Below are 25,099 nucleotides of genomic sequence, written 5' to 3' on the forward strand. Positions count from 1 at the left end.
ATATATATATATACACACACACACACATACACACGTGTGTGTGTGTGTGGGATTTGGTAGAAGTGTATTAGGTTCCATTCACACCTGTATCTTTAGGTGCAATTAGGGATTCCTGACGTTTTCATGCAGGAGGAATCCATAATCTGGCGTTTACAAGCGGCCGCTGTGACCCATTGGAGTTACATTTTATTTTTCGAAGTATGAAATTTGGCAAGCGGCCCCCATGGGAAAAAAAAAATTAGTTTGAGACCCCTGATCTACAGTATATGTTTAGCATTTGATGCTGTATTGTTACATACATGTATACAATGTTCTTCTAAGCACGTAAAACTTAATTTAGCATTCCTCAACATCTCAGTGCTTCATCTACACACATAACCAACAAAAACAAGATACAATGGCCTTCCAGTCTCTTGCCCGCTCATAAGACAAAGGTGATGATGCTGATTCAGCTATAGGTGGAAATGTGACAACGGAAGCTGCAAAGCTGACAAAGGAAATAGGAGTGTCACCTATCGTTCTAGTCTACTCGTTCTGCCTCCCATCCATGTTACTGAATCTACTGAGGTATGGACATGGATGGGAGGAAGAGTCTGCAAGGCCAGAGCATTGCACCCACAATCCCTAATCATGGTTTCAATGCATTACTGACTCGCTTGGGGAAAAAAAAATGTTTTTAATAAAGCGTGCATTTATTATTTTTTAAAGGTGCAGTTTCCTTTGATCTATAATCTGCTTTGGGGGCATCCATTGCCTCTAGACAAAACAGGGGAAATATTGTCATATCGCTAATGAACTAGCCACTACGCAGTGGTTGGTGGTGACATTGCTGGTGACACGAAACTCCATATAAGAGGAAAATAAACGAGTACAATTAAGAAATGAAAAGCTTCCACTGACCACCTGGGTGACAGGAGCAGGCCATACATCATACAGCAGACATTGGGACTTAATGCTAATATATGCAGCACAGAAAACCCTCGCCGGCTCCACTCACCATTCATCATCCGCGACATGTGCAAGACGGATTTGATAAATGTTGTTTTTCTTGACCTGAATATGTCCCTGGCTTGGCTCTTCCAGTGGTATAAATGTCACCACTCTGCTGGAGGTATCTGGAGAGGGAGACAGAAAACATGTACATGACAGAACTCCCATTATGTCACTTACACTAAAGGAGCCTTCTGGTTTATCATTGTCGGGGACGCTCATTTGCATTTCAAAACATTCAATTGTCTCGTTGAGAATGAAACAAACTCAGAGTAGTGTCTGCGTGTATTAGGCTCTGTTCACACCTAGGCGTATCGAATATGCGCGTTTCGTGTATGCCACGATTCACGTTAAAAAAACCGTGCGACAAACGCGCGTTTCCGAGGGCTACTTGGCTGTATCCCAATGGAAACGCAAGACAAAAATGCAGCAAAGAAGCTCATGTACCTTTCCAGGCGTAGGCCGTTTTGTAGCGCGTTCAGACGGGCTTAAATACGGCAAGGTGTGAACCATACCCATAGAAAACAGTGGGCTTTTAATGTTTGAGCGTTTTATAGAGCGCTACAAAACGTACAGGTGTGAACCAGACCTTGCGGTTACGAGTTATATCTCGGTTACATGAATCCTACTGGGCTTCGAAAAAAACCTCCTGTGTATATGAAACGGTATATAAAGCCAAAAGCAACAATGTAATATGTTGCAGCTTACCAATCCTTTAGGCCCCATTCACACTAAGCCACATACCTTACAAGCGGATCCGCGCGGTCAGGACAGCGCGACTGTTCTGGGCGACGATCGCACGACCTTCACCGCCGGGCTTCATGCATAAAAAGAAAAATTGCGCGACCTCCGCGAAGGGTCCTGCACAAGCGACACGCCACTGCGACATGGAGCTGTGCAATAGAACAGCTCCATTGAAAATAATTAGCAAGCAACTTCTCGCGATATCACGCGGCAAAAATGTGCGATATCGCGGTGGAAATCCGCTCAGTGTAAATGGGGCCTTAGGCTGGGCACACACCTTACAAACATCGCAACACTTTTGTCTTGCGATGGTTGTAAGGTAATGAATAAAAACGTACGATCTGCCTATCTTGGACAGGCAGATCGTACTTGCGATGATCGCAAGCTGCGCCCCCGAGGGGCGCGCTTCCGATGACCGCAATGCCGAACGGGCAGTGTGCGCTTGCGCACACCGGCCCGTCCGGCTTTTATCTTACGAACATGCTACACACCCGCCGAACATCGTATGATGCTCGGCGGGTTTTCGAACATGTTCGTAAGATAAAAGTCGTGCGACCTTACAGTAGCAGAGGTCGCACGGCTTCCACACACCTTGCGATAGTCGTACGATTGCGGGATTTCCCGCGATTATCGCAAGGTGTGTGGGCACCTTTAGATGTGCTGGCTGCACTTGTTTTTCTTTTTTAGGCTTTTTTTTTTCCTTTATTATCACCTGGTGATCTGGCCAGCAAGTCTGTTATTTTTTTTAGCTTCCTTTAACAGACCAAGCTGTCCAGCAAAAGTGGAAGCTAGAAAGTTGATACAAACCATTTAATACTGACAATAGTCAGATTTTATTCATTTATTAAAAATCTTTATCCCAAAAGGGAAATAAACAATTGCTGTAATTGCTTAGAAAGTGTTAGCCGAGTTCACGTTTAATTTGTTATTCAACTCCACCTCCACAGGGTGACAATGCTGTGGTCCAAGGGTGGCTCCATTGCTCCTCCATAGAGTAGGGAGACCATAAGGCAGGAAATGTGTTACTGCAAGTTCACCAGGTGAAAATAAAGGGGGGAAAAAAGCCTAAAAAAAGAAGAAGATGAATCACCACATCTAAGGACTGGTAAGATGCAATACATTACATTTGTATTTTTTAAGTTTGGATACCCTTTAAAGTAGGGATGCACCGATATCGCTTTTTTGGTATCGAGTACCAATATTTTTTTTTCTCTGCACCGGATCGCGTCCCAAATGCACCGCACTGGAAAGCAACAGAATTAAAAAAAAAAAAAAAGGGAGTTCCCTGAACTATACGACCTGAGACACCCCGACTACAAAAACAATACACGCAGGACTGAAAAATGGCGTTCAATTACATCAAAATTTGATCCTGATTTTACACAAATGAGAAGAGCCGAAAAGGAGCGCTGTCGTGAGTACAAAACACTTCATGTATTATGATTGCATGCATACTGCTCTTTTGATGTATCCGAACACTGATTGCATGTACGCCTCTCTTTTGCTGTAGCTGCACATTGATTGCATGCATACCGCTCTTTTGCAATAGCCATCACAAAGAACATGCCTGCATACAAATCAAACATGTTTGCTCACAAGCTCACACAAACAAGAGGAAGTGCTATGACATGGAGCAGGAAGTGACCTCAGAGATTAATCTGCATAATGACACCCCCCCCAAAAAATAAAAACACGCACTGGAACACATAAAAAACGCATGCAGATCTGGTCCAGATATGGAGTGACAGGGCCCTTAACACAGAACTTATTACAAGTGTGGGGAAAAAAATCTAACGTTGGAGTTCAGCTTTAAGGGCCCCGGTTACCTCACTGTAATGGAGCAGTCATGCACATGTAAACAGCACGCTGAGAACAAAACTGACTTCAGATAACTTCATAGAAAGACACAACTGACACTGTTTTCTGGAAGTGTCCTCATTCAATAGCAAGGGATTATCGGAACCTGGAATACCCATACAGAGGAGCAGAGAACACTTTGTGCAAGCACGGTAGCCCGCTACACATTATAGAGAAAATGAACAATCCCTTTAACCTTTAACCATTTCCGGCCTCTTTCCCTGACATAACAAATGCCGGCTGGCAAAATAACACAGGGGACTTGCTTTGTATTGCAGCTGCAGCAGCTCCTCTGCAAAATGTTACTTCTAAGCAGTGTCTGGAGGTGTCATTGGGAAATACAATGCAACAACATCATTGTCACATTGTATTTCTCATATCAATAGAAACGCTTTAACACGCATGTAAACATGTGATAACATGCATTGTTTATAATGTGTATTGCAATGCACTTTGTATTGATTGTCAGCGCAGGTCATAACGTACAGAAATGTGCACATTCCCATTATACAGGATTTATATAGTGCCAACTGTTTGTCAACTTTAAACTTTTCACCTTTTTATTCGTGTTTTGCACCCATGTTATAATCCACATTTTAGGCCTGAAAATTGCTCAAAACCCCCAAATATTATCTATTTTCTGAAAGATCTGTAGAATAAAATGGCAGCAGTAGCAGATTTTCACTTTGCACGATATTAGCTCCAATCTTTATCAAACCCAAAAATTTAGTAAAAAATGCACTTAAAAAGGAGAACTATGAGGCAAGTGATTTCCACTCATCCTCATAGTTAGAGGCGACCTGTGACAAAGAAGCTCTCACGCGTTGGCTCTATTGATCGGGAGGTGAGCAGAAACATGCATCGATCTGCTCACTTCCCGATTGGCTCCCTGCAGTGAGTGGTGACTGTCAGTCACGGCTCCCTGCAGGGGCTCCCCCCTCCCCTCCAGTGCTGAGTGGAGGAATGAACGGGGGAGGGTACACCTGGCTCTGCCTCTAGATAGGCAGAGCCCGCTGTCAATCACGCAGCTGGGTGGATCCAGACATAATTGTCGGGATCTGTCCCGGCTGCGGCGTCTCAGTATATAGCGGGCAATAGCCTGCTATATACTGAGCTTTGGGTCATGGGAGGAGGTTAGTTTATGTCCTCCGGTGACCCTAAAGAGAACTACAGGGAAAAACACTTACCCCATAGTTCTCTTTTAGGTTAAGTTTAGTGCCCGAAAACACAATATAATACCCATTTTTTTGGGGTAAAATAAAAAAGATGAGGTTACAACAAGTAGATAGGTAAAAAATTCCATGCGGCCGTTAAACGACAACAAAATACGGTACCCCAAATTGCCCGTAGGTGACACTTCATAAGCCCGTACAGGTCATCAGTTTAGAGATATCTATGAATATTGGCCATGGAATTATTGCTCTTGCTCCAACGATGGTATAGTGATCCTCATTTGGTACACAGGCGCACCCTACGTGTGTTTATGTTAACCTCTTGCCGTCCGCCCGTAGTAAAAAAACGGACGGACGGCACTGCAGCATCTGTGGGTTGCCGTCTCCAGACGGCAATTTTTTTCTGACGCTCGCGGAGGCTGGGACTTTTTTTACATTTATTTTATTCTTATTTTTTAAACTTTTTCTTACTTTATTACTATCTCATAAGAGGGCTTACAAAAGGCCTATGTGATAGCATATTAGTAGGCTGGATTCACACCTAGGCGTATTGAATATGCGCGTTTGTCGTGCGTTTCGCGTCTTTACCGCGATTCGCGGTAAAAAAACGCGCGCCAAACGCCCGTTTCCGAGGGCTACTTGGCTGTATCCCAATGGAAACGCGGTAAAGATTTATTTTTAGGTGCTTCGGGGAAATTTTAGGGGGCTAAACCAGGGGTAGGCAACCTCAGCTCTCCAGCTGTGCTGAAACTACAAATCCCATAAGGCATTGCAAGCCACAGGCATGACTCCCAGAGGCAGAAGCATGATGGGATTTGTAGTTTCAGCACAGCTGGAGAGCCAAGGTTGCCTACCCCTGGTCTAAACAGACCCATGATATTTCCCTTTTATAATAGAAAAAGAGGTTGAGGACACAGAGTCCTCTTTCTCTTCAGCCCCTGTTATGAATGAACATGAATCCTCTATACTGAGTGTTCCTGTTCATTCATAACACGAGGACAGAGTATGTTTACCATGTCCACAATCATGAATGAACAGGAGGTGATGTAGATCATTCCCATTCATTCATAATTGAGGATATAGTAACCATACTATGTCCTCAATTATTTACAAACACTCAGCGATCACTGACCACTGAGTGTTTGTACCCGCTCTCCATCCTGGATCGGCTGTCACAGGAGGCTGAGCGAACGGTGTGGGGAGGAGAGCTCGATCTGACAGCTGACTCCTCCCCTGCCAGACAGCCTCCAGTGACAGTTGTCTCTGCCCACACTGCCGCAGGAGCCTGAGCGGTGCGGAGAGACGCCGGCCACTCACGGCACTCTCCTCCCGCACCGCTAGGCCTCCTGTGAGAGTTTCTCTCCTCCTCGCTGGGACAAAGAGCAGCGCCCAGAGGGAGGAGAGAAAGAACGGATGCACCGATATATCGGCCCAAAGATGGCACTTTCAGACAATATGTTTCAACAGCCGAAATTTCAATGCATCCGTATTAACAAAAGTGTATCTTATTTGTGTATCACTCGGCTGTAGATCCTCAAATCATCTCTGAATTCATGCGGACACTGTCCTTCCTTCTGGAGGGTAACACGCTAATGTACATCACGTGCATCTCTGTATCACACGTGTATGACGGCTGAATTTACACCCCTGCGCTTTTCCCCAACACATTGAGGTCAATAGAAATGCATGTGTACATTGCAATGCACTTGGTATTGAATGTGAACATGCGTCTTATCACCTGTTTACATTGGAAAATGCATTGAGCAGAAAGGCAAAGGTGTGAACGCAGCCCCATGATGATTGGATTGTAGTGTGCGTGGCACCATGACAACAGCGGTGTTGCTGCTCACCTTTGATGACAAGCTCTCTCCGGGGCACCGTGGAGCAGTAATGGGGGTTGGATTTGGGGATGAGGCTCCTCAGAAGGAGGACTCTGCCCTCTCCCGCCTCCTCATTGGCTCTGATGGCTCTCAGCACCTCCTCATCTCCTTCACAGCCGCTGAGCCCGTCCAATAGGGGAAGCAGCTCCCGTAGAGTCCCCTCCCCCTCCTGGGGCCCCCGCAGATCACAGCTCTGCTCTATAGAAGAGCCGCATAGCCTCTTATTCAACACCTGCGCCTTCTCCAGCCACACCGACACCGCCGACCAGAACCCTCCCGGCAACACCGTGCCCCCGGAATCCCTCACACACACGCTGCCCAACTCTGGCATTATGCAGCCCGCACACCGTCGTCTCTGAGAGATGACGTATCCGCCTCTCCAAGACTGTCTCCACTTCCGGAATCTGGTCTCCTGAATCTAACCATAGAATAACACGACACTGGTCTACAACAAAATGGCCGCCGCGGGTGAACTCTAGCGGACATAGAAATAAAGAGGTTCCATCACACATCGGGCACACAGTATCGACGTATGTTACCATTGTGATTTCACGCTTTGGACAGCAAGATCTATAAAGTCCTCAGCAAATTGCAGTAAAACGTGTTTACAGAAGTATTAGAACCACAATTGAGAAATAAATAAAGATACATAAAAATAATTAGTTACTGGCCTGCTTCCCTTAACAAAGATGGCGGATTTAGCTCCACCTACAGGAAGTATCTGTGTGGTCAGGTCCTGCTGCTGGCTGGTGCTGTCAGAGGTTGTATTCTGAGCACAGGTGAGCCATAATGCATTTACATTGAAGGAAGAGGGCGGATTGTTCAATAAGGCACATTGCCAAAACCCATAGCAGCCAATCAGAAGTTACTTCTTAAATCACCACTGTTGCCAAAGGTATTTCTTGCAATGATTGTAATCTGTATATCAAATCCAATTTTAACATGCTTTTTTATATATTATTTGTAACATTACACCGGATTTATATTTATACAGCAACAACAGTTTGTGCAATGCTTTTAGAAAAAATAAAGGAAGACAGAACAGTTACAATACTATACAAGACAAGAGGGTTAGGAGGACTCTGCCTGTGAGAGGAGCTTACAATCTTCCTCTCAGTAGTTTTATTACAGGGGTTGGCATTCTCAGCACTACAGCTGTGGTCAAGCTACAAATCCCATCATGCCTCTAAGAGCCGTGGCTGTCAGAGCCTTGCAATGCATCGTGGGACTTGTAGTTCCACAATAGCTGGAGTGCCAGGTTGCCTACCCCTGATCTATTACATGAGCAGCAATGGAATTGCCCAGGCTTATTAGACTCTCGGTCTGTTCTGCCCATTGTTGAATTACATGGGCTGCATTGACATCCCAGGAGACACTGTTTTCAATTAATTTAACATTTGTGTATTTATTTGTAAAAGACACCAGCGGGGCGAAAACTGCAGCATGTTGTGTTAATTCCTGTGTATCAATATCAGTTTTGGACTACTGCCGTGCTCCTGTCCAGCCCTCCACGTTGTAAGTACAGCAGCTTTTGGCAGGGGTTTTCAAGGGATGTCAATCATTCCTGTATCCCCGCCTACAGCCCGAGTCGGGTTTACGGTACATGGGGGACAATGGTCCTCTCTCGGTTCTGTGATGTCAGCAGAAGCTGATGAGTATTATTCGCATTCTCTGCCCCCCACCCCATTGAGCTGTAGGAGAGGAGTAGGACTAAACAGTCATGTGACCGTGGAATTAATTGTTAAAAAAAAAGTAAATCGTTTTATTGTTTTTCGATGAGCAGTTAACCTTTGCAGTGCGGGAGTACCCCCACTGCAAGGGTTAATCTTCTTTAAGGATTTCCCCGGCAAGGGCCGTTGTGGGCGATGTAGGGGCCCAGCTGGTTGTATAAATTGAAATAGAATAACCAAACATTAAAGTGACACTAAACTCAGGAGTTAAATCTTAAAAATACATTCAAGTATCTTAACTATTAACAAAAATGTATCTTATTTGTGTATCACTCGGCTTTAGATCCTCAAATCATTTCTGAATTGGTGCCGACACTGTCCTTCCTTCTGGAGGGTGGCTACTTGTATTCCCCGTGGTCCCTGTGTGTACTGTAAAGTAGTCACTGCTCCAAGCTCACTCCTGTGATGGACTATAATCACAATACAAATTAATAAACTAAACGTGAGATTGTAGTCCATCACAGAAGCAAGCTTGGAGCAGTGACTACGTTAGATCACACACAGGGACCATGGGGAAGAAAAGTAGCCCCCCTCCAGAAGGAAGGACAGTGTCAGCACCAATTCAGAGATGATTTGAGGATCTACAGCCGAGTGATACACAAATAAGATACATTTTTGTAAATAGTTATGTTACTTGAATGTATTTTTTAAGCATACTATGATCTATCCTTCACCTAAGGCTATAGTCACTGGTAAACACATATAAAGATACATAGAAGTATCTGTACCATTTAGTCTCCAAAACTAACTTTTCAGGCTTTGCAATTAGGTATAAAACAATGAGAACCTGTCCCAATTCTTCACACAGAAATGGCTATTACTCATCTCACGTCTGCTAGGTCCAAGGATAGCACACCCTCAAATACAGCAGCGGGAAACACTGTGTTATTATATTAAAGGAGATGTAAAGTCCCACCATACCTTCTGCTGTTATAACATCAGCATTGTAATAGGAATACATACTAGATTTGTTTCTGATAATGTAGTCATAGCTTACTTTTATGTAGTGAGTACTGCCTTCCGTCTGCCCATCACTTTCATCAACTTCCTGGATCCCCAGTGTGCTGCATCTCTTTGCCTGCTGCTTGATGTGATGCAATCTCCATTTCTGGAGACGACATATTCCAGCATGCATTGCTTCCAGACATCAATGATAATGTTACATTGTTCAGATGCTAAATTGTAGTTCAGAAGGCAGGCTGTGTGAGAGTTGTGACACGTCAGTGCATTGAGGAAGTACATCCTATGGGCATCTTCAATAAGTAAGTTTACAAACTTCCAGATCAATATGATTATTGGGTTTGGGATAGAACATATGGAAATTTAATATAGAAATACAGATTTATTTTTAAGATACCCTTTAACTATTGGAGGTTATTACAATATTATATATTTATGTTTTCATTGCATTTTCTGTGCTGCTAGGCTGCATGAATGTAGATTTCTAGTACACATCCATATTTCCAGTTCCCTATAATATCTATGTAGATAAACACATCTGACCTGGGTATAATACGACAAGTGGGAAAGGACTTGTAACCCATACTGTGATAAAGTTCTAAGTCCAGGCTACGCTTTATCAATATGATCAGTGTCAGCAAATAATATTCAGTTGAAGAGTAATCCATTGTGATCCTGACATCTGCATGTACTCAGCTCTTGCCTAGCCGTCCTTCTGATAAATATTCACTCTTTGTGAATCTGTGGATTCTCCGGGTCTGCTATTAGTAAGTATAATGTTATTTATGGCCCTTGGTGATGTTTCTATTAAATCATATCATGCGACGCTGGGACATTCCTGCTCCAGTGACTTGTCGTGCCGCTTCTCCAAGGTAGGCCAACACAAGCTTTGCAGGGAGCAAACTTCAACATGATATATTTCTGTACATTACTGCACAATAACGATTTCCTAACAGATTGAGGGATATAAAATGTAGATTGTGCAAATGTTTGGACATGCTTTGTAGGAATCGGACGCTCCAAGCATGTCTTGTAGTGAGCTTTGTTTTATTTTTGCTTTCTTTGTTGCAGTATATTGCTTATTCAGAAATAAACCTGAAGAATCTGGCATCCCCTGCATATGTCATATCTACCAATTGGATGTCAGTTATTGATAATTATCTATTAAAAGGTGAACAATAAATAAACACGCACATATTTCTTAAAGAGAAACTCCAGGATTGTGAAAAGTTATCCCTTGCAGTGGGGCTCCCTCCACCCCACTGCAGCTTCCTGAATTAGACCTGATGAGGCCTTAGATTACCGTAGCCTAGGGGAGAAAAAGCTGTGGAGATCAGTCTAGCAGCCATGTTGGATCTGGGATCAGGTGAGTATATTTTCTTTATTTTCGTCCCCAAACCAAAGTGAGCACTTAAAGGAGAACTATGGGGTTAAGGCGTTTCCCCATAGTTCTCCTTAGGGAACGGGAGGACACAAAATAGCGTCCTCCCGTCACCCTAGGCTCAGTATACCGCAAGCTGTAGCACGCGGTATACTGAGACGACGGAGTATACTGCAAACTGCTGTTCGCGGTATACTAAGACGCTGCAGCTGAAGCGGATCCCGACATTTATGTCTGGATCCGCCCAGCTGCGCGACTGACAGCTGGCTCTGCCTATCTAGAGGCAGAGCCAGCTGTACCCCCCCCCTTCCACGTCCGTTCCGCCAGTCAGCGCTGGCCGAGCGGGGGGAATCCAGCCCCTCCCCTGTCACGGCAGAGAGCGGCGACAGGATTGAGAGGTGAGCGAATGCCGGTATTTGTGTTCGCTCACCTCCCGATCTACTGAGCCGACCTGTGACAGTCTCATTGTCACAGGTCGGCTAGAACTATGAGGTGAGTGGAAAGCACTCACCTCATAGTTCTCTTTTAAGGCCTCATTCACACAGCTTAGAGTCGGCCCGTATAGATTCTGTCTGTGTACGAGTACGGGCGCCCGCACCTGCATGGATGTACGGCCACGTCCTCCCATAGGGAAGAACAGGCTGTTGCGTACAATCACACACAGCACCTGTCCTTCCCGGGAACGGCCCGATACGCCTGTGCACGCCGCACGGATCTCTACGGGCCGACTTTAAGCTGTATGAATGAGGCCTAACTCTTGCAGTGGAACTACCCCTGCACTGCAAGGGTTAAGTGCTTGCTTTGAAGAATCCTGGAATTCCACTTTAACCCTTTTGCAGTGGGGCCCTGTAAGCAGAGTCTGTTTATATGTGTAAAGATGACTGTCAGCTTTACACTGGAATGATTCAGGCAGCTGTAAAACACGGGCTCTGAAACATGCGCCTCTCCGTTCCCTCGGGACCAGCGTCGCAGGTGACAGCAGAGTTAACGGAGAGAGACCAGTAAACATCCATCCACTGGTCTCCTTCCTGCTGGATGAACCTGGTGACGATGATTTTGTCACTTCCAGGTTCTCAGCTGTCATTCCCTAGCCAGAGAGGTTTCTTCTTGAAGAGCACCTGTCACCATGAATATGCTATTACATACGGGGCTTATTTAAAACATGATGCTTTAAAAAATAAAGTTAAATAAGACAAATTAAAAAAACATTTTGTTCAAGCCCCCCGCGTACTCGCACATACTAACACAAACACGTGTCAGATGCGCCTACATACAGTACGAAAATCCTGCGCCACCCGTTTGCGCCACCCGTTTGGTATTACCATGCGCAGCAAAATGAGAGCAATAATTCCAGGGCCATTAGTCACAGTTACCTTTAAGTTAATGACCTGTGGGCGTGGCCGAGATGTGAAGCAGAGCGGACGTGTCTGAGGGAGCTCCGCCGCCACACTGAGCTTCATCCGGCTTTAGTCCTTCAGACTCGGTTCCTGTTCTTCACACCCGAGCTCCGGTGGATGTCCGGAGCAGGGGGATATGCCCTCTAGGTCTGGCAAGCGAGGTAATACCCCGAAAGGTGGCTGGAGGAGATCCCAGCGTGCGGCCTCGTGTCCCGCCGCCGCCATCTTGCCGCCGTCCATTGCTCCCTGTGAGTGCTCACGCCGGACCCTGTGCATGGAGGGAATAGCTGCAGACGCTGCTGAGGTGGCGCTGGCCCCTCCGGAGCAGCCTCTCTCCCCACCGACCACAAGTAAGGAGAGGGCTGAGATAACAGCTATCCTGGAGGCCATAGAGGGCTGTAAAATCACCCTCACAGCCAAAATAGACCATCTGGCGGTGGAGTGCACATTGATCAGACATGATCTGGACAAAATTCGGGGCAGGATGTCCCAGGCGGAGGCGCGGGTGTCTGGGGTGGAGGACTCGGTACAGGAGCATGCTACTGCAATACAAGACCTGCAACGCACCGTGAAACCAGATCCCTCTTTCTTCCTCCTTTCGGCCTGAAGCCTGATTGATTTTTGTGTAACATTGCAGTGTATTCCTTTCTGTCTAATAAAAGGAATAACATTATTCTGTTTTCTGAAGCAAACCTGCGATGATTGCTGCCAAAAACTGTGATGCCCCCACAGCAACCTCCATTAACGACTGGTTGCCGGATCTGCCTAATGGACCACTCTCTGAATACAGAAGAAAGGCCTCCTTCAACTGGAAGGATATGATGATGTTTCTGGATGATGAAGATATTATTGCTTTTAAAGTAAGTTATTAAATCTTAAGTGTTGTCAATTATATTCAATTACATTCTCAGAGAAAAGTGAAAGATAGGTAACTAGAACTCACAGAGATGAATCTGCTTCTATCGTCCTACCATGCATGGGCAAGGCATAGATTCACTTTAAATTTGAAACTGACTTCAATTGTTTAATTGACTTCAATTGTTTATTCTTTATCTATTATAAAATAACCCCTTTTACACTGCTTTCCCCAGAACAAAATCTTCTCCACGCTGGAGAATGACCCGCTTTTCTATCGCCAACCTGGAGAGGAGCTACGTCTGGAGAAGTACAGAGAGCTGACATTTCTGCGCTGCAAGAAGATATTCGAATATGATTTCCTGACCTTCGAGGCAACCATGGAGAAACCTCAGAAACTTCTGGTGCTTATAAACTGTCTGGGCATGTATGACTGGTCGCTTGCTGCAAAATATTTCCTGAATACTCAGGTACTTTAATACAGTCACCTCACCAAAACATGACCCCATTAAAGAAGAACTTAAGGTATATGAAACCGTAACCCTTGTAGTGGGCCTACCCTGGGCCGGATTTACTCTCTCTGCTGCCTCAAGGCCAGGTTCCTCAATGCGCCACCCTTCCCACCAAACACCGCCCCCAACCCCCCATGGAGAATGGAGACCAGATGGCGGGGGAGGAGGGGGTTGGTTTGAATTTTTGTTTTATTTTTTACTTTTACATTTTTTATTTCTTATTATCTTTACTTTTAAAAAAAAAAAAAACATAATCATTTTATTATTTTTACATTTTTTATTTTCTATTTATTTTTTCTCCACTTAACTTTATTGCTATCACACAGGAGCTAACAAGCCCCAGTGTGATAGCATTTGGAGGTGACAGGTTCTCTTTATTGATCTGTCACCTCCAATACAGGAGTTTGAGCACAGCACTGTGCTGGAACTTCTGTGACAACTAAGATGGGAAGGCTTTGAATGCAGCTCTCCCATCTCAGTGGTTACACGGAGCTGAGCGGAGAACGGATGTTTTCTGCTCCCCGCTCTCCATCCTGAATAAATGTGTCCCGTGGTCCCGGGTCCCCCAGAAGAGCGGAGGTACCCCGAAAACCCCCGCGGGGAGGCGACCAGGGAGGAGAGAGGCAGCCGGAGGTGGGGGCGGCAGGGGAGGACGGACGAGCAGGCTAATTGCAAGTTTTCTCGGCATCGCCGGGATCACTTGTACAAAACGAACTGTAGCTTCCCCGTTCTACATTTAGCTCTGCTTGCCTGAAGCAGGACTAAATGTAGAAAAAACTAACCGCCCAGAACTGCATGTCCCAGCATTGGGCGATAGGAATTCCACGTCCCTGCCGCCCCTTTACTCCCTGCCACCCCTAGGCCAAGCCTTATTGGCCAGGTGGGAAATCTGGCCCTGGGGCTACCCCCACACTGCAAGGGTAAAGTGCTTGTTTTGTATAGGGAGCTAAAATAGCAAAGTTATACTCACTTGACCACAAGCCTGCCTGATTGCTAGAGATGTCCCTGCAACCTCATTCTCCCTCTGCTCCAGCGGTGTAATGTCCCTTGGCGTCCTCACGTCCAATACACTGTATAGGATGTGATGACTCACGGGTTCTTAAGACTGATGGAGCATAGGGGGAGCAGGGCTGCAGGAACCAGTCTATCAGTATATCTTTGTTATTTTAGCTCCCTAGACAAAGCAAACCCTTAACCCTTGTAGCGCAGGGGTAGCCCCACTGCAAGGAGTAAGATTTCATATGCCCGGAGTTCTTCTTTAATGTTCACCTTACGCAGTTGTTAATGATTGTCTGTCTTTGTATCTCAGGTGTTTGCGGGTGCTGTTGGAAATGGCGGGTCTGAGAGGCATCAGACCTTTCTAAACCAAACAAGGCATATGGAGGTACGTTCTAACAGATGAAACAAGTAACAGGTTCCTCTGTATGGCCTCTATGTTATGTTACATTATAAGATTCACCATCTTTATTGCATAGAGCAGTGTTCCCCGGATATTGTGCCTCTTCACTGTACCACCATGATGACCTTTACCGTGGCCATGAGTGCCATCCATTCAAATTGTTCACACCATTGCATTGTAGCAACTCACGTTACCTACATTGGTGCACTGCATTGCGATTCATTTTTGACGACAACCCAAAGCACCTCCACAACACACCTGCTTTACAGCTCGTGGTAACACACTGTGCGTTGCGGTATCTTTCCCTAGCAGCTGGTATCATTTTAATCTGCTGTTGTGTGTTCGGCTGTCTATTTAAAGAAATGGCCTGCCCTAATGCAATGCATGTTATTTTGCATTAAATGCAGTGTGATGGATTGCCCTTAGTTTCTGGAAGTGGGGAACAAATAAAACCTCATCAGATTTTAAAGTAAAGCTAAAGACAAAACTTTATTTTTTAGATTTGGATAGAGTAGTGACGGTTTAGAACCCCTTTTAGGATTTAATTTCTGTTTGTGTCCTCATTGGAAGATTATGCAGGAGAGTCCCTCAGCACTCCTTACTGGTATGTCCCTTGCTGTGGGTGCTGTAGTGACTGCGGATGGCGCCTCTTCAGATTCAAGTAGTAAAGTATGTCTCCAGCACACCGGGGTTAAATCTTCAAGCAGTGATCATTTTATTGATGCACACACATCTTGTCACATAGCAACGTTTTGGGGCCACTCGGGGTCCCTTCCTCAGGCATGATGATGATGGTCACTGCTTGAAGGTTTAACCACGGTGTGCTGGTGACAAACTTTACTACTCGTTGGGAGATTTACACTCTCTAATTGTCTTGATCACTATGGATGCGCTCAGGTTCGGATTGAACCTGACCCGAACCTAAGCTCTACCGAACCTGGAAGAAGCTCCTCACAAACACAGAAGGAAGTTCATTCCATGGTGCCAAGTAGCTGCAGGTGGGATGCAATTATCTCATTGATCTAACATGGCTGCATGCCTATGTTTGGTAAATGAGATCTACTTAAAGAAGTATAATTAAACTCTATCTAGTAAGCAATAGATACTGTATATGCCCCATGATTAAAAAAAATAAATGAGGCAAATACCTAATTACTTACCTGTTCCAGAGCCGTTCGCTCCCGGCTGAAGCACTCCCAACTTCCGAACGGCTGTGAGGAAGAAGTGTGCAGGCGCATGCGCTATAGAGTGGAGAGGAGAGTAAATTAAACTCAATGGATGCAGTCTGGCAGCCGGGAGCGCACACGTCAGACAGACACCGTGGGACCCGAGGAGTCTGCGGTGGATCAGAGACCACCACCAGCGCTGGAGGGACTGTCAGAGACAAGTAGAAGGAAGATGATCGCAGCAAGAGGCATCAAATAATGGGGGCAGTGGACTTTAATGTCACTTTAACCTGGCTATGTTGTCATATAAGGTAAATGACATCATCACAAAGCAACCCCGCCCCTTTATTTACATGCAGCTGTGGGGAGTAGAAAGCTTGTCCTTCTGCTGATTGGGTGGAAGTGCCCATGGGCCTGGCACTTCCTTGTTTAGAGAAGCTCAGGTTTGGATCAGGTTGGGTCTGAATGTGAGCTCATCCCTGCTGATCATCATTGTCACCGGGAATGAACCTCTGACCAAAACTAATAGTTTTGATTGCTTATGTTTCCATTGGGGAAATGTATCCGCTGTTCTTGTTCTAATATCCATGAAATAAAAAGGAACGAAAAACATTTGGACAGAACTTCTAACTCTTCCATACTCAATCTAAAGTTAGTATTGCCTACACTGAGAAGATGTGGTATGCATCCTACATTTCGGAAATAAAGCAGCATGAATTTTCAACAGATATGTGTAGATATGGACTAAATGCTGACCTTCAACTAGAAATCATAGAAATTGTCATATTATGGACACATGCAGTACCAGAGGGCTTTTCATCTTTCATTCAGCTCATTATGAGTGACTCCAGTGTAAGGAGTGGGAGGCCTACCAAAAAAGGAAAATGGACCATCTACAGTATAATAGCTTTGTTTATGTCACTTTTATCTGGATACCACTGGACATTTGAGGGTAAATGCTGCAACATTTTGGAAGAGTGGTGGGGCGTTGCGGACTGTGAGGATGCACCACTCTCTCTCTTAAGCTGGCCATACACCTTACGACCATCGCACGACTTTTGTCTTGCGATGGTTGTGAGGTACCGTAATTAAAATCTCGTACGATCTGCCCATCTTGGACAGGCAGGTCGTACGTGCGATCATCGAAAGCCCGCCCCGCTGAGGGGAGGGCTTCCGATGACTGCAATGCTACACTGTACAAGTGGGCAGTGTGCGCTTGCGCACACCGGCCCGTTCGGCATTTGTCTTCCAAGTACGCCACTAACCCGCCGAAAATCTTACGATTTTCAGCAGGTTTTCAAGCGTGCTCGGAAGACAAAAGACGTGCGATCGTACAGTAGAAACAATCGCACGCCTTCCATACACCTGCCAATTATCGTACGATCGCAGGATCACCCGTGATTATCGTACGATAATTGGCAGGTGTATGGGCACCTTTTTAGTTTAAGTACCTTCCTACTATAATCTAAAGAGCTATAATATCAGAGCTCTGATGATGTGACACCTGTGAAGTCAATAAACATTGACTTTTCTACATGCTGGAGTGCTTGTGACCTTTTTTTTTTCTTTTGGACTAAAGGTGGCCATACACTTTACAACCATCGCAAGACCTTAGTCTTGCGATGGTTGTAAAGTAATTAAAAAAACGTACGATCTGCCCATCTTGGACAGGCAGATCGTACTTGCGATCATCGCAAGCTCGCCCCCCTGAGGGGCGGGCTTCCGATGACCGCAATGCTGAACGGGAAGTGTGCGCGTGCGCACACCGGCCCATGCGGCATTGATCTTACGATCATGCTAAAAACCAGCCGAAAATCGTACGATTCTCGGCTGGTTTTCTAGCATGCTCCTTAGACAAAAGACGTGCGACCGTACAGTAAAAACGGTCGCACGCCTTCCATACACTTTGCGATTATCGTACGATAATCGCACAGTGTATGGGCACCTTTTATATTGCGGAGTCATCCGCGGTCATTTTAGCACCCACCCAACAATTAGGGTTTTGTATCCAGTCAGGAGTGCAATGGGTGTGTATGTTTTTTTCCCTACTATAATCTCTCTCTCTCTCTACAGACAACTGTTTAACAGATCTGACATTAACAGTTATGTTGAGTATTCATTTGTCTGCCAAAGCGATGAGTTTAAAATTATTTCTCAAATTTAACATGAATACATTTATTGCTTCTGTAGATTTTTGGATGCTTTGCACTCACAGAGCTGAGTCATGGCAGCAATACAAAAGCCATCCGCACAACTGCAAACTTTGATGCTTCGACAAAGGTATGATGAAGGAGATCCTCAACAAAATGTTACGTTTGGATTTAAAGGAGACACTAATGGCTTTTGGTCCATCCCTTGTAATTGTGTGTTATTGTTTATATGTTTTTAAACCGGTGTTATTTTATATCTGTTTTCTATTGTCTTAAGCTGGCCATACGATCTGGGGCCAAAATAGAGAAAAAACTCCTGATTTCCCCTTCCACGCTAATCAGCATGGCTTTCAGAATACCTAAACAGTGACTGCAGCTGACTGGCTGTTGTCTCTATTTGGCTTGGCTCCTTCATCTAAAGCATGTGTCAAACTCAAGGAGGCCATTTCCTAGACTTCTACTTTCAGATCCAGGTATTAAGTTATTACTAAAACCAGTGATAATCGAATGCAGAGGCAATTATGATAAAGATTAGATACATTTATATAGTCTTACAGGCCCTTTGAGGGCAACCATAATGTTGATGTGGCCCTCGATTAAATTGAGTTTGACACCCCTGATCTAAAGTCTATTGAAAGACCTAATTTTGGCAATCGGAGTGATGCCAGCAGCAGGACTTGGCCACAATTTGAGCAGTGTATGGCCAGCTTTACTCTCTCTCTATCAACAAATATTGTGTGTGTGTGTGTGTGTGTGTGTGTGTGTGTGTATGTCCATATATTGTGATGTTTGGGGATATTAGCACATATGGTGAGTGCTTTAAGGATGCATTCCACTCGCAATATCTTTTTTTAAGGGCCTTTTTATTTAAACAAAAGTTCATACATTGAAATCGGATACCCTTGCAGGGGTTGTTTAGTACAGCATCCATGCACTGCTTGCAAAACAACACAAGTTTAGCCTCCTGGCTTCTACTTTTAAGATTAATAATCCTGACCCCAATAGTCTTGCAATGTATACAAGGATGCCGAGGGCTAGCCCACTACCCAGAGCACTGGAGAGCAGAGGAGAGCGCTGGGACAATGAATGAGCTATGCATTCCAGCCTTTTCCTCTACCCCCTAGGCTTAAAATGAATTTAACCCTTGTAGTGTAGGAGTGCCCACTGGAAGGGTTTTTTTCCATCCTGGAATTTAGATTTAAAGGAGACCCAAATATTGATAAACATTTGGCAGGTCCCGACTCCATGGTTAGTGCAACAGGTTATGGTTCTCTTTTCTCTAATATTCATGTTTTATTAAAAAAAAAAAAAAAGGGGGGAATCTGTATTTCTGTTCTTGTTAGAGGGCCCTTGATGTATAAAACTGAAAGATGTATTTGATCACCTCGGAAACCATTTCATGCTGTAAATCTTACCCCCCAATTCCCAAAGTAGGTGCCATCTAAGCCTCTATTTACATCTGAACCTGCCGTTGTGCTGCACACATGACCAGCTCTGACAGCAGCCATATGGGGGCTTGAAAGATCATGCTGACATAAGCACACTGGCAACTGTGACATATCATCACAGGCATGCCTTGAATGTAGCATACACTGCACATGGGCTAATAGTCAGAATAGAAATAGAAAACAATGCAGAAAACAACACTGATATGTTTAATCTGATGATTTATAAAATTTTATTGAACAATTCAAATTTGAGCTTAGAAAAGTCAATGGGTTTCATTCCACTTTAAATACCAGCATTGGAGTAGAACTACAGTATGTACTGACTGTGTTTTTCCAAAAAAATTATGGTACATTGTAACATTATTTGATCTATATTATCATTTCCAGGAATTTATTATAAACTCCCCAGATTTTGAAGCAGCTAAATTCTGGGTGGGGAATATGGGGAAGACCGCCACTCATGCTGTGGTGTATGCTCAGCTGTACACATCAGATGGACAGTGCCATGGATTACACTCTTTTGTCGTGCAGGTGAGTAAACTTCTCTTGTCACATTTTCAGGTTTACAGGTTACATTCTTTTTATTGCTTAAAGAGCAAATGCCCCCAGAATTTAGCTAATACAAGTTAAGCAAATTACTAATTTTTGGGTGCAGTGGAGCGGACCATGGCTGTCACGTTTGTGACGATGTGAGAGCTCAGCTTTTGAGGCAGGACGCTTTGATTACAGGCCTGAAAATTCTATTCTTTGGATATTCCACAAAAAAACAGTAGTCTCGCCTTGCCCTGCTCCTGCTAGTGATTGTTCAATAAAGTCTGAGTTATTAATCACGAACAAGCATACCGATTTGTAAAGTAGGGCCATGTTATTTGCATGCTTGTTTCAGGTAAAGGACACAAAAGGGTTCACTTACAGAAATTCTGCCCCGTGTATAGCCACATGAATGCTGTTCGAATGGTAGTAGCTCCCCCAAATGGTGCTGGAGATAATAGCAAATTCCTATACTCATCAGCACCATCTAGGGGCTCTATTGCCATTCAAATGGTATATGACCGGTGTTATGCGGGGCGTAACTTTCATAAATGATCCCCAAAGTTTTGAAGCAGGAGCAAAAAGATAAAACAAATGGCATTTGCATGAGAAAATGCAATGGCAGCATTCATGTCTCTCTCAGAAAAAAGTTAAAATAACTGGCAGTCTTTAAAGAAGAACTATGAGGTGAGTGAAAATCACTCATCCTCATAGTTCGAGCCGACGTGTGACAATGAAACTCATCTCCCTGACACAGCTTGGTAGATCTCAACAGTATTGTCCATCCTGGCTGCGGCGGTCTCAGTATATTGCGAGCAGTAGCTCGCGACATACTGAGCTTTGGGTCACAGGAGGACGCTAGAATATGTCCTCCCATGATCCTTAAGAGAACTATGGGGAAAAACACTCACCCAATGCTGCCACCATGCTGCTTCTCATACTTGTTCAGTCTATGGCAGAACTCAAGCTACAGCGAATCTTTTACCCTATTCCATTTACTGTATATATTTTCAGAATATAATGTAAAGTGCTTTTGCTACTATATTCGGGATGGCTTATACTCGAGTATATACGGTAGTTGCAAGGGGAGGAGCGAAGGGGAATATAATAGAATTTCACTAGATTGACAGCTCTGAGTCTGCTGGGGCTCCTGACAACACATCCAAGGTGTCGACACCTAGCAGAAGTTGCAAGGTGTCAGCTGGGGAATCTCCAGGCAGGCAGCTGAATGGGGCCAGGGTTGAGTCAATGGTTGCTAAGATGCCTTTGGCTACACATCCCACAACCTCTGAGGAACCAATTACATGGCAAACTTGGTACAGCCTGATGGGTATACCGAGGGACTAGTTCCCGATCAGGTCCGCTCTGCTGCTGATTGACAGCAGGCGGATTCCATAGCCAATAGCAGGATGACTATTGGCTATAGAATAGGTCCACTGCCTGCTGTCAATACACGTTATTTACTTGTCTGACATATAACTACTAGAGGAAATATGTTTATTATACACAGTCATGAAAATATTGCACCAAAAGCCAATAAAGATGGTCAAAGCATTACTTTTGCTAAAACTTCAAAGTAACGCAACGTAGAGTATATACACATGAAAGGGAACTATATTATTTTCAATGTGTTTTTTTAAGTGTATGTAACACCAGAACGTTTTAATTTTAGTCCTGGATAGAATGGAAGGGTTAGAACCTCTGTCAGGTTATTGCTGGCTGTGTGCCCACTGGGGACAGTCACCTTCTCTATTGGTGAACTACCTGGCGACCATCATCTCTGGTACAGTTGTCACAGGAAGGAAAGGGTAATTCTTCCTATGGGAAAACCTATTTTAGTAACAACTGTCTAAGAGGGGATTTACCCTTTTAAAAGATCTCTAATTTTCTGCTGTGTTTCCGGACAGGAAGTACAATGGAAATCACAACAGAATTGTGTGTTTGCCAATGCCAGAGGTTTGCCAAGCAAAATGGGAGAATTGGAAGCTTTGGTGCATGAGGAGCACTATAATATAATTGGTATTGCTGGATCTTGGCTTTGTTCTTTACATGATTGGGCTGTTAATATTCCTGGCTATGCTTTCATCTAGAGAGACCGAATAAAATGAAAAGGTGGCTGTGTTTGTTTCTATGTGAGAGGGGATCTAAAATAGTGTGAAAGAGGACTTTGTTGCTGGTGAGTGTAGTGATGCTGAGGCATTATGGGTGGAGTTGTATATTGGTGTGCATAATGCAAAAGTAATTGTTGGAGTTTGTTACCGGCCCCCCAGCGTCAATAAAGAGACTTTAGTATTTAATGGGAGATTTTAACAATCATCACTTTTGTTTGCCTGACAAAGGGACCGGATAGGTCCTGAAACGTTGCCACGCATGGTGATATGACCTGCTAGAATGAATAAAGGATTTCATTTTAAAAATAAACTTGGAGTGTTGGTGATAATTTGTTTTGGTTTTTGGCGGCGCCATCCGCAGCCACTTCAGCACCCCTCTGCAATATATGGGGCTTCTTGGTCAGGAGTGCGGTGGGACTCTCTATTTGACTATATTTAAAAAGGGATCAAAGTCTTTACCAAGTAATTACAGACCTGTAAGTTTAACTTATATAGTTGGGAAGATACTTGAAAGTTTGTTCAAGGATCACATGCAATTGTTTTTACTTGAAAATAAACCTACTTTCTTTTTATGAGGAAGTGAGTAATACATTGGACAGAGGAATGGCTGTGGATGTAGTATACTTGGACTTTGCAGAAGCATTTGACACAGTTCCCCTCAGGAGGCTAATGTATAAGTTAAGGTCAGAAGGTATAGAGCATTCCATCTGTAATTGGATAGAAAACTGGCTTAAGGACTGTATTCAGAGAGTGGTGATCAATGATTCATACTCTGAATAGTCTGAGGTTGTTAGTGGTGTCCCCCAAGGTTCAGTGTTGGGCCCCTTATTGTTTAATCTATTTATAAATGACATAGAGTTGGAGATTAAGGCCTCAGTCACACTGCCGCGCATATACGCGCGTAGGTGCGTATTGTACCATATGCAAATAAATGGCTCCATACACATAGCCGCATATGGTGCTGTATATTTGCGTAGCGTATATATGCGCAAAATCAGAATGGAACAGAGATGCATTCGGGCAGCGTATTTCTCCGTATTTTACGCGCATACGCATGTTTGCGCGTGTATACGCGCGTATATGCATACAGTTCATTGAAAATTCTGGGAATGCAAATAGTGCACGCATATACACACATACGCTCGTATATACGCGCATAGATGCTCATATACAATTTTGCTTGCGTTGTGTGTGAATGAGGCCTAAAAGTACTATTTCTGTGTTTGCAGATGACACCAAGTTATGTAGTGGAATACAGTCCTTACAGGATGTCTCCAACTTACAAGCAGATCTGAATGCACTGTGTGATTGGGCATCTATTTGGCAAATGAGGTTTAATGTTGACCAATGTAAAGTGATGCACTTGGGGACTAAAAACATGCATGCGTCATACACTCTAGGGGGAATATGTTTGGGGGAGTCAATGATGGAGAAAGATCTGGGTGTTCTGGTAGATCATAGACTCAATAACAGCATTCAATGTCAAGCCTCAGTTTCTAAAGCAACCAAAATATGTTCTTGTATTATACGGGGTCTAGACTCCAGAGATAGAGACATAATCCTGCCCCTGTACAAAGTATTAGTAAGACCTCATCTGGAATATGCAGTTCAGTTTTGGGCACCAGTTCACAAAAAGGATGTTATGGAACTGGAGAAAGTGCAGCGAAGGGCGACCAAACTCATAAGAGGCATGGAGGAGCTCAGCTATGAGGAAAGATTAACTGACCTGAATTTGTTCTCTCTGGAGAAGAGGCGACTAAGGGGGGACATGATCACCATGTATAAATAGATAAATGGTCCATATTGTGAGCTTGGTGCCAAATTATTCACTTTATGCAAAGCACAAGGGGACACTCTTTGCGTCTGGAAGCAAACAGGTTTAACCTTTGCATACCGAAAGGATTCTTCACAGTTAGAGCTGTGAAAATGTGGAATAGACTCCCCCAGGAACTAGTTCTAGCTAGCTCAGTTAACTGTTTAAAAAAATCTGGATGTATTCCTAAATGCACAGAATATTACTGGCTATTGAGTTCTTATAAGTACAATAAGCACCAGAGATTGTTGATCAGGGGCGGACCTAAGGAACAAAGAGCCCTGGTGCAAGATTTTTTTCTCGGGGCCCCCCTTCCTGCTCCCAAGGGGGGTGCCGGAACTGGATCTCACTGACCCCTAACCCGCCCAGCTCTCCTTGCACTAAAGGAGCTTACACTCTAATGTCCCCCCATAGTCGCACACTATCATTTTACATTCATATAGCTGACATATACTGTAGTACTGTACAGAGAACACTGAACCAGTCACAGCAGTCTCTGTACAGAGGAGCTTACACTCTAATGCAGAATGCCATCATCTGTAGAGGACTACAAATCCCAATACAATACATTATAAAGCAATGCAGAATAATAGTATATGAATTTGGTACTGTTCTGCCTCTTTGCTCTGGAATGCTGGCCTGGTCTCAGGAGGGGGAGATGTGCGGGCGGCAAAAGCACTGTAAGCCGGTGTCGGGTGGTTCCACAGAAGGTTGCGGCGCAGGACCTGAATCAATTTGAAAATGTTATTTCTGAGCTGCAGAGGTCAGTTGTAAGGCAGAGTGCAGAGGTCATCGGTGTGACGCAGAGTGCAGAGGTCATCGGTGTGACGCAGAGTTAAGGGTGTGACGCACAGTGCAGAGGTTAGCGTGTGACGCAGAGTACAGAGGTTATGGTGTGACACACAGAACAGAAGTCAGCACATGTGACGCAGAATAAATAAAAAGTTACAGTGCACACAGATGTGATCTGCCCTCTTTCTCTGCAGGTGGGGGGGGGGGGGGA

At 44.4% G+C, this 25,099-nt stretch overlaps 2 protein-coding genes across 2 annotated transcripts in view; one reads left to right on the top strand and one right to left on the bottom strand.

Moving 5' to 3' along the window:
- Positions 1-7,062, bottom strand: part of TRMT44 (tRNA methyltransferase 44 homolog (S. cerevisiae)) — a 50,461-nt gene extending 43,399 nt beyond the window's left edge. The window contains exons 1-2 of the mRNA XM_018554971.1: positions 6,614-7,062; positions 998-1,115 (exon numbers count right to left, since the gene is read on the bottom strand). Of these exons, the coding sequence (XP_018410473.1) occupies positions 998-1,115; positions 6,614-6,974 (479 nt within the window). The 5' untranslated portion in view covers positions 6,975-7,062. The remainder of the gene's footprint in view (positions 1-997; positions 1,116-6,613) is intronic.
- A 289-nt stretch (positions 7,063-7,351) lies between these two features.
- Positions 7,352-25,099, top strand: part of ACOX3 (acyl-CoA oxidase 3, pristanoyl) — an 82,231-nt gene continuing 64,483 nt past the window's right edge. The window contains exons 1-6 of the mRNA XM_018554975.1: positions 7,352-7,422; positions 12,803-12,971; positions 13,203-13,436; positions 14,788-14,862; positions 18,234-18,323; positions 20,029-20,172. Of these exons, the coding sequence (XP_018410477.1) occupies positions 12,810-12,971; positions 13,203-13,436; positions 14,788-14,862; positions 18,234-18,323; positions 20,029-20,172 (705 nt within the window). The 5' untranslated portion in view covers positions 7,352-7,422; positions 12,803-12,809. The remainder of the gene's footprint in view (positions 7,423-12,802; positions 12,972-13,202; positions 13,437-14,787; positions 14,863-18,233; positions 18,324-20,028; positions 20,173-25,099) is intronic.

Source organism: Nanorana parkeri, unplaced genomic scaffold (assembly GCF_000935625.1).
Source record: "Nanorana parkeri isolate BGI_ZX_2015 unplaced genomic scaffold, ASM93562v1 scaffold180, whole genome shotgun sequence".
NCBI lineage: Eukaryota > Metazoa > Chordata > Amphibia > Anura > Dicroglossidae > Nanorana > Nanorana parkeri.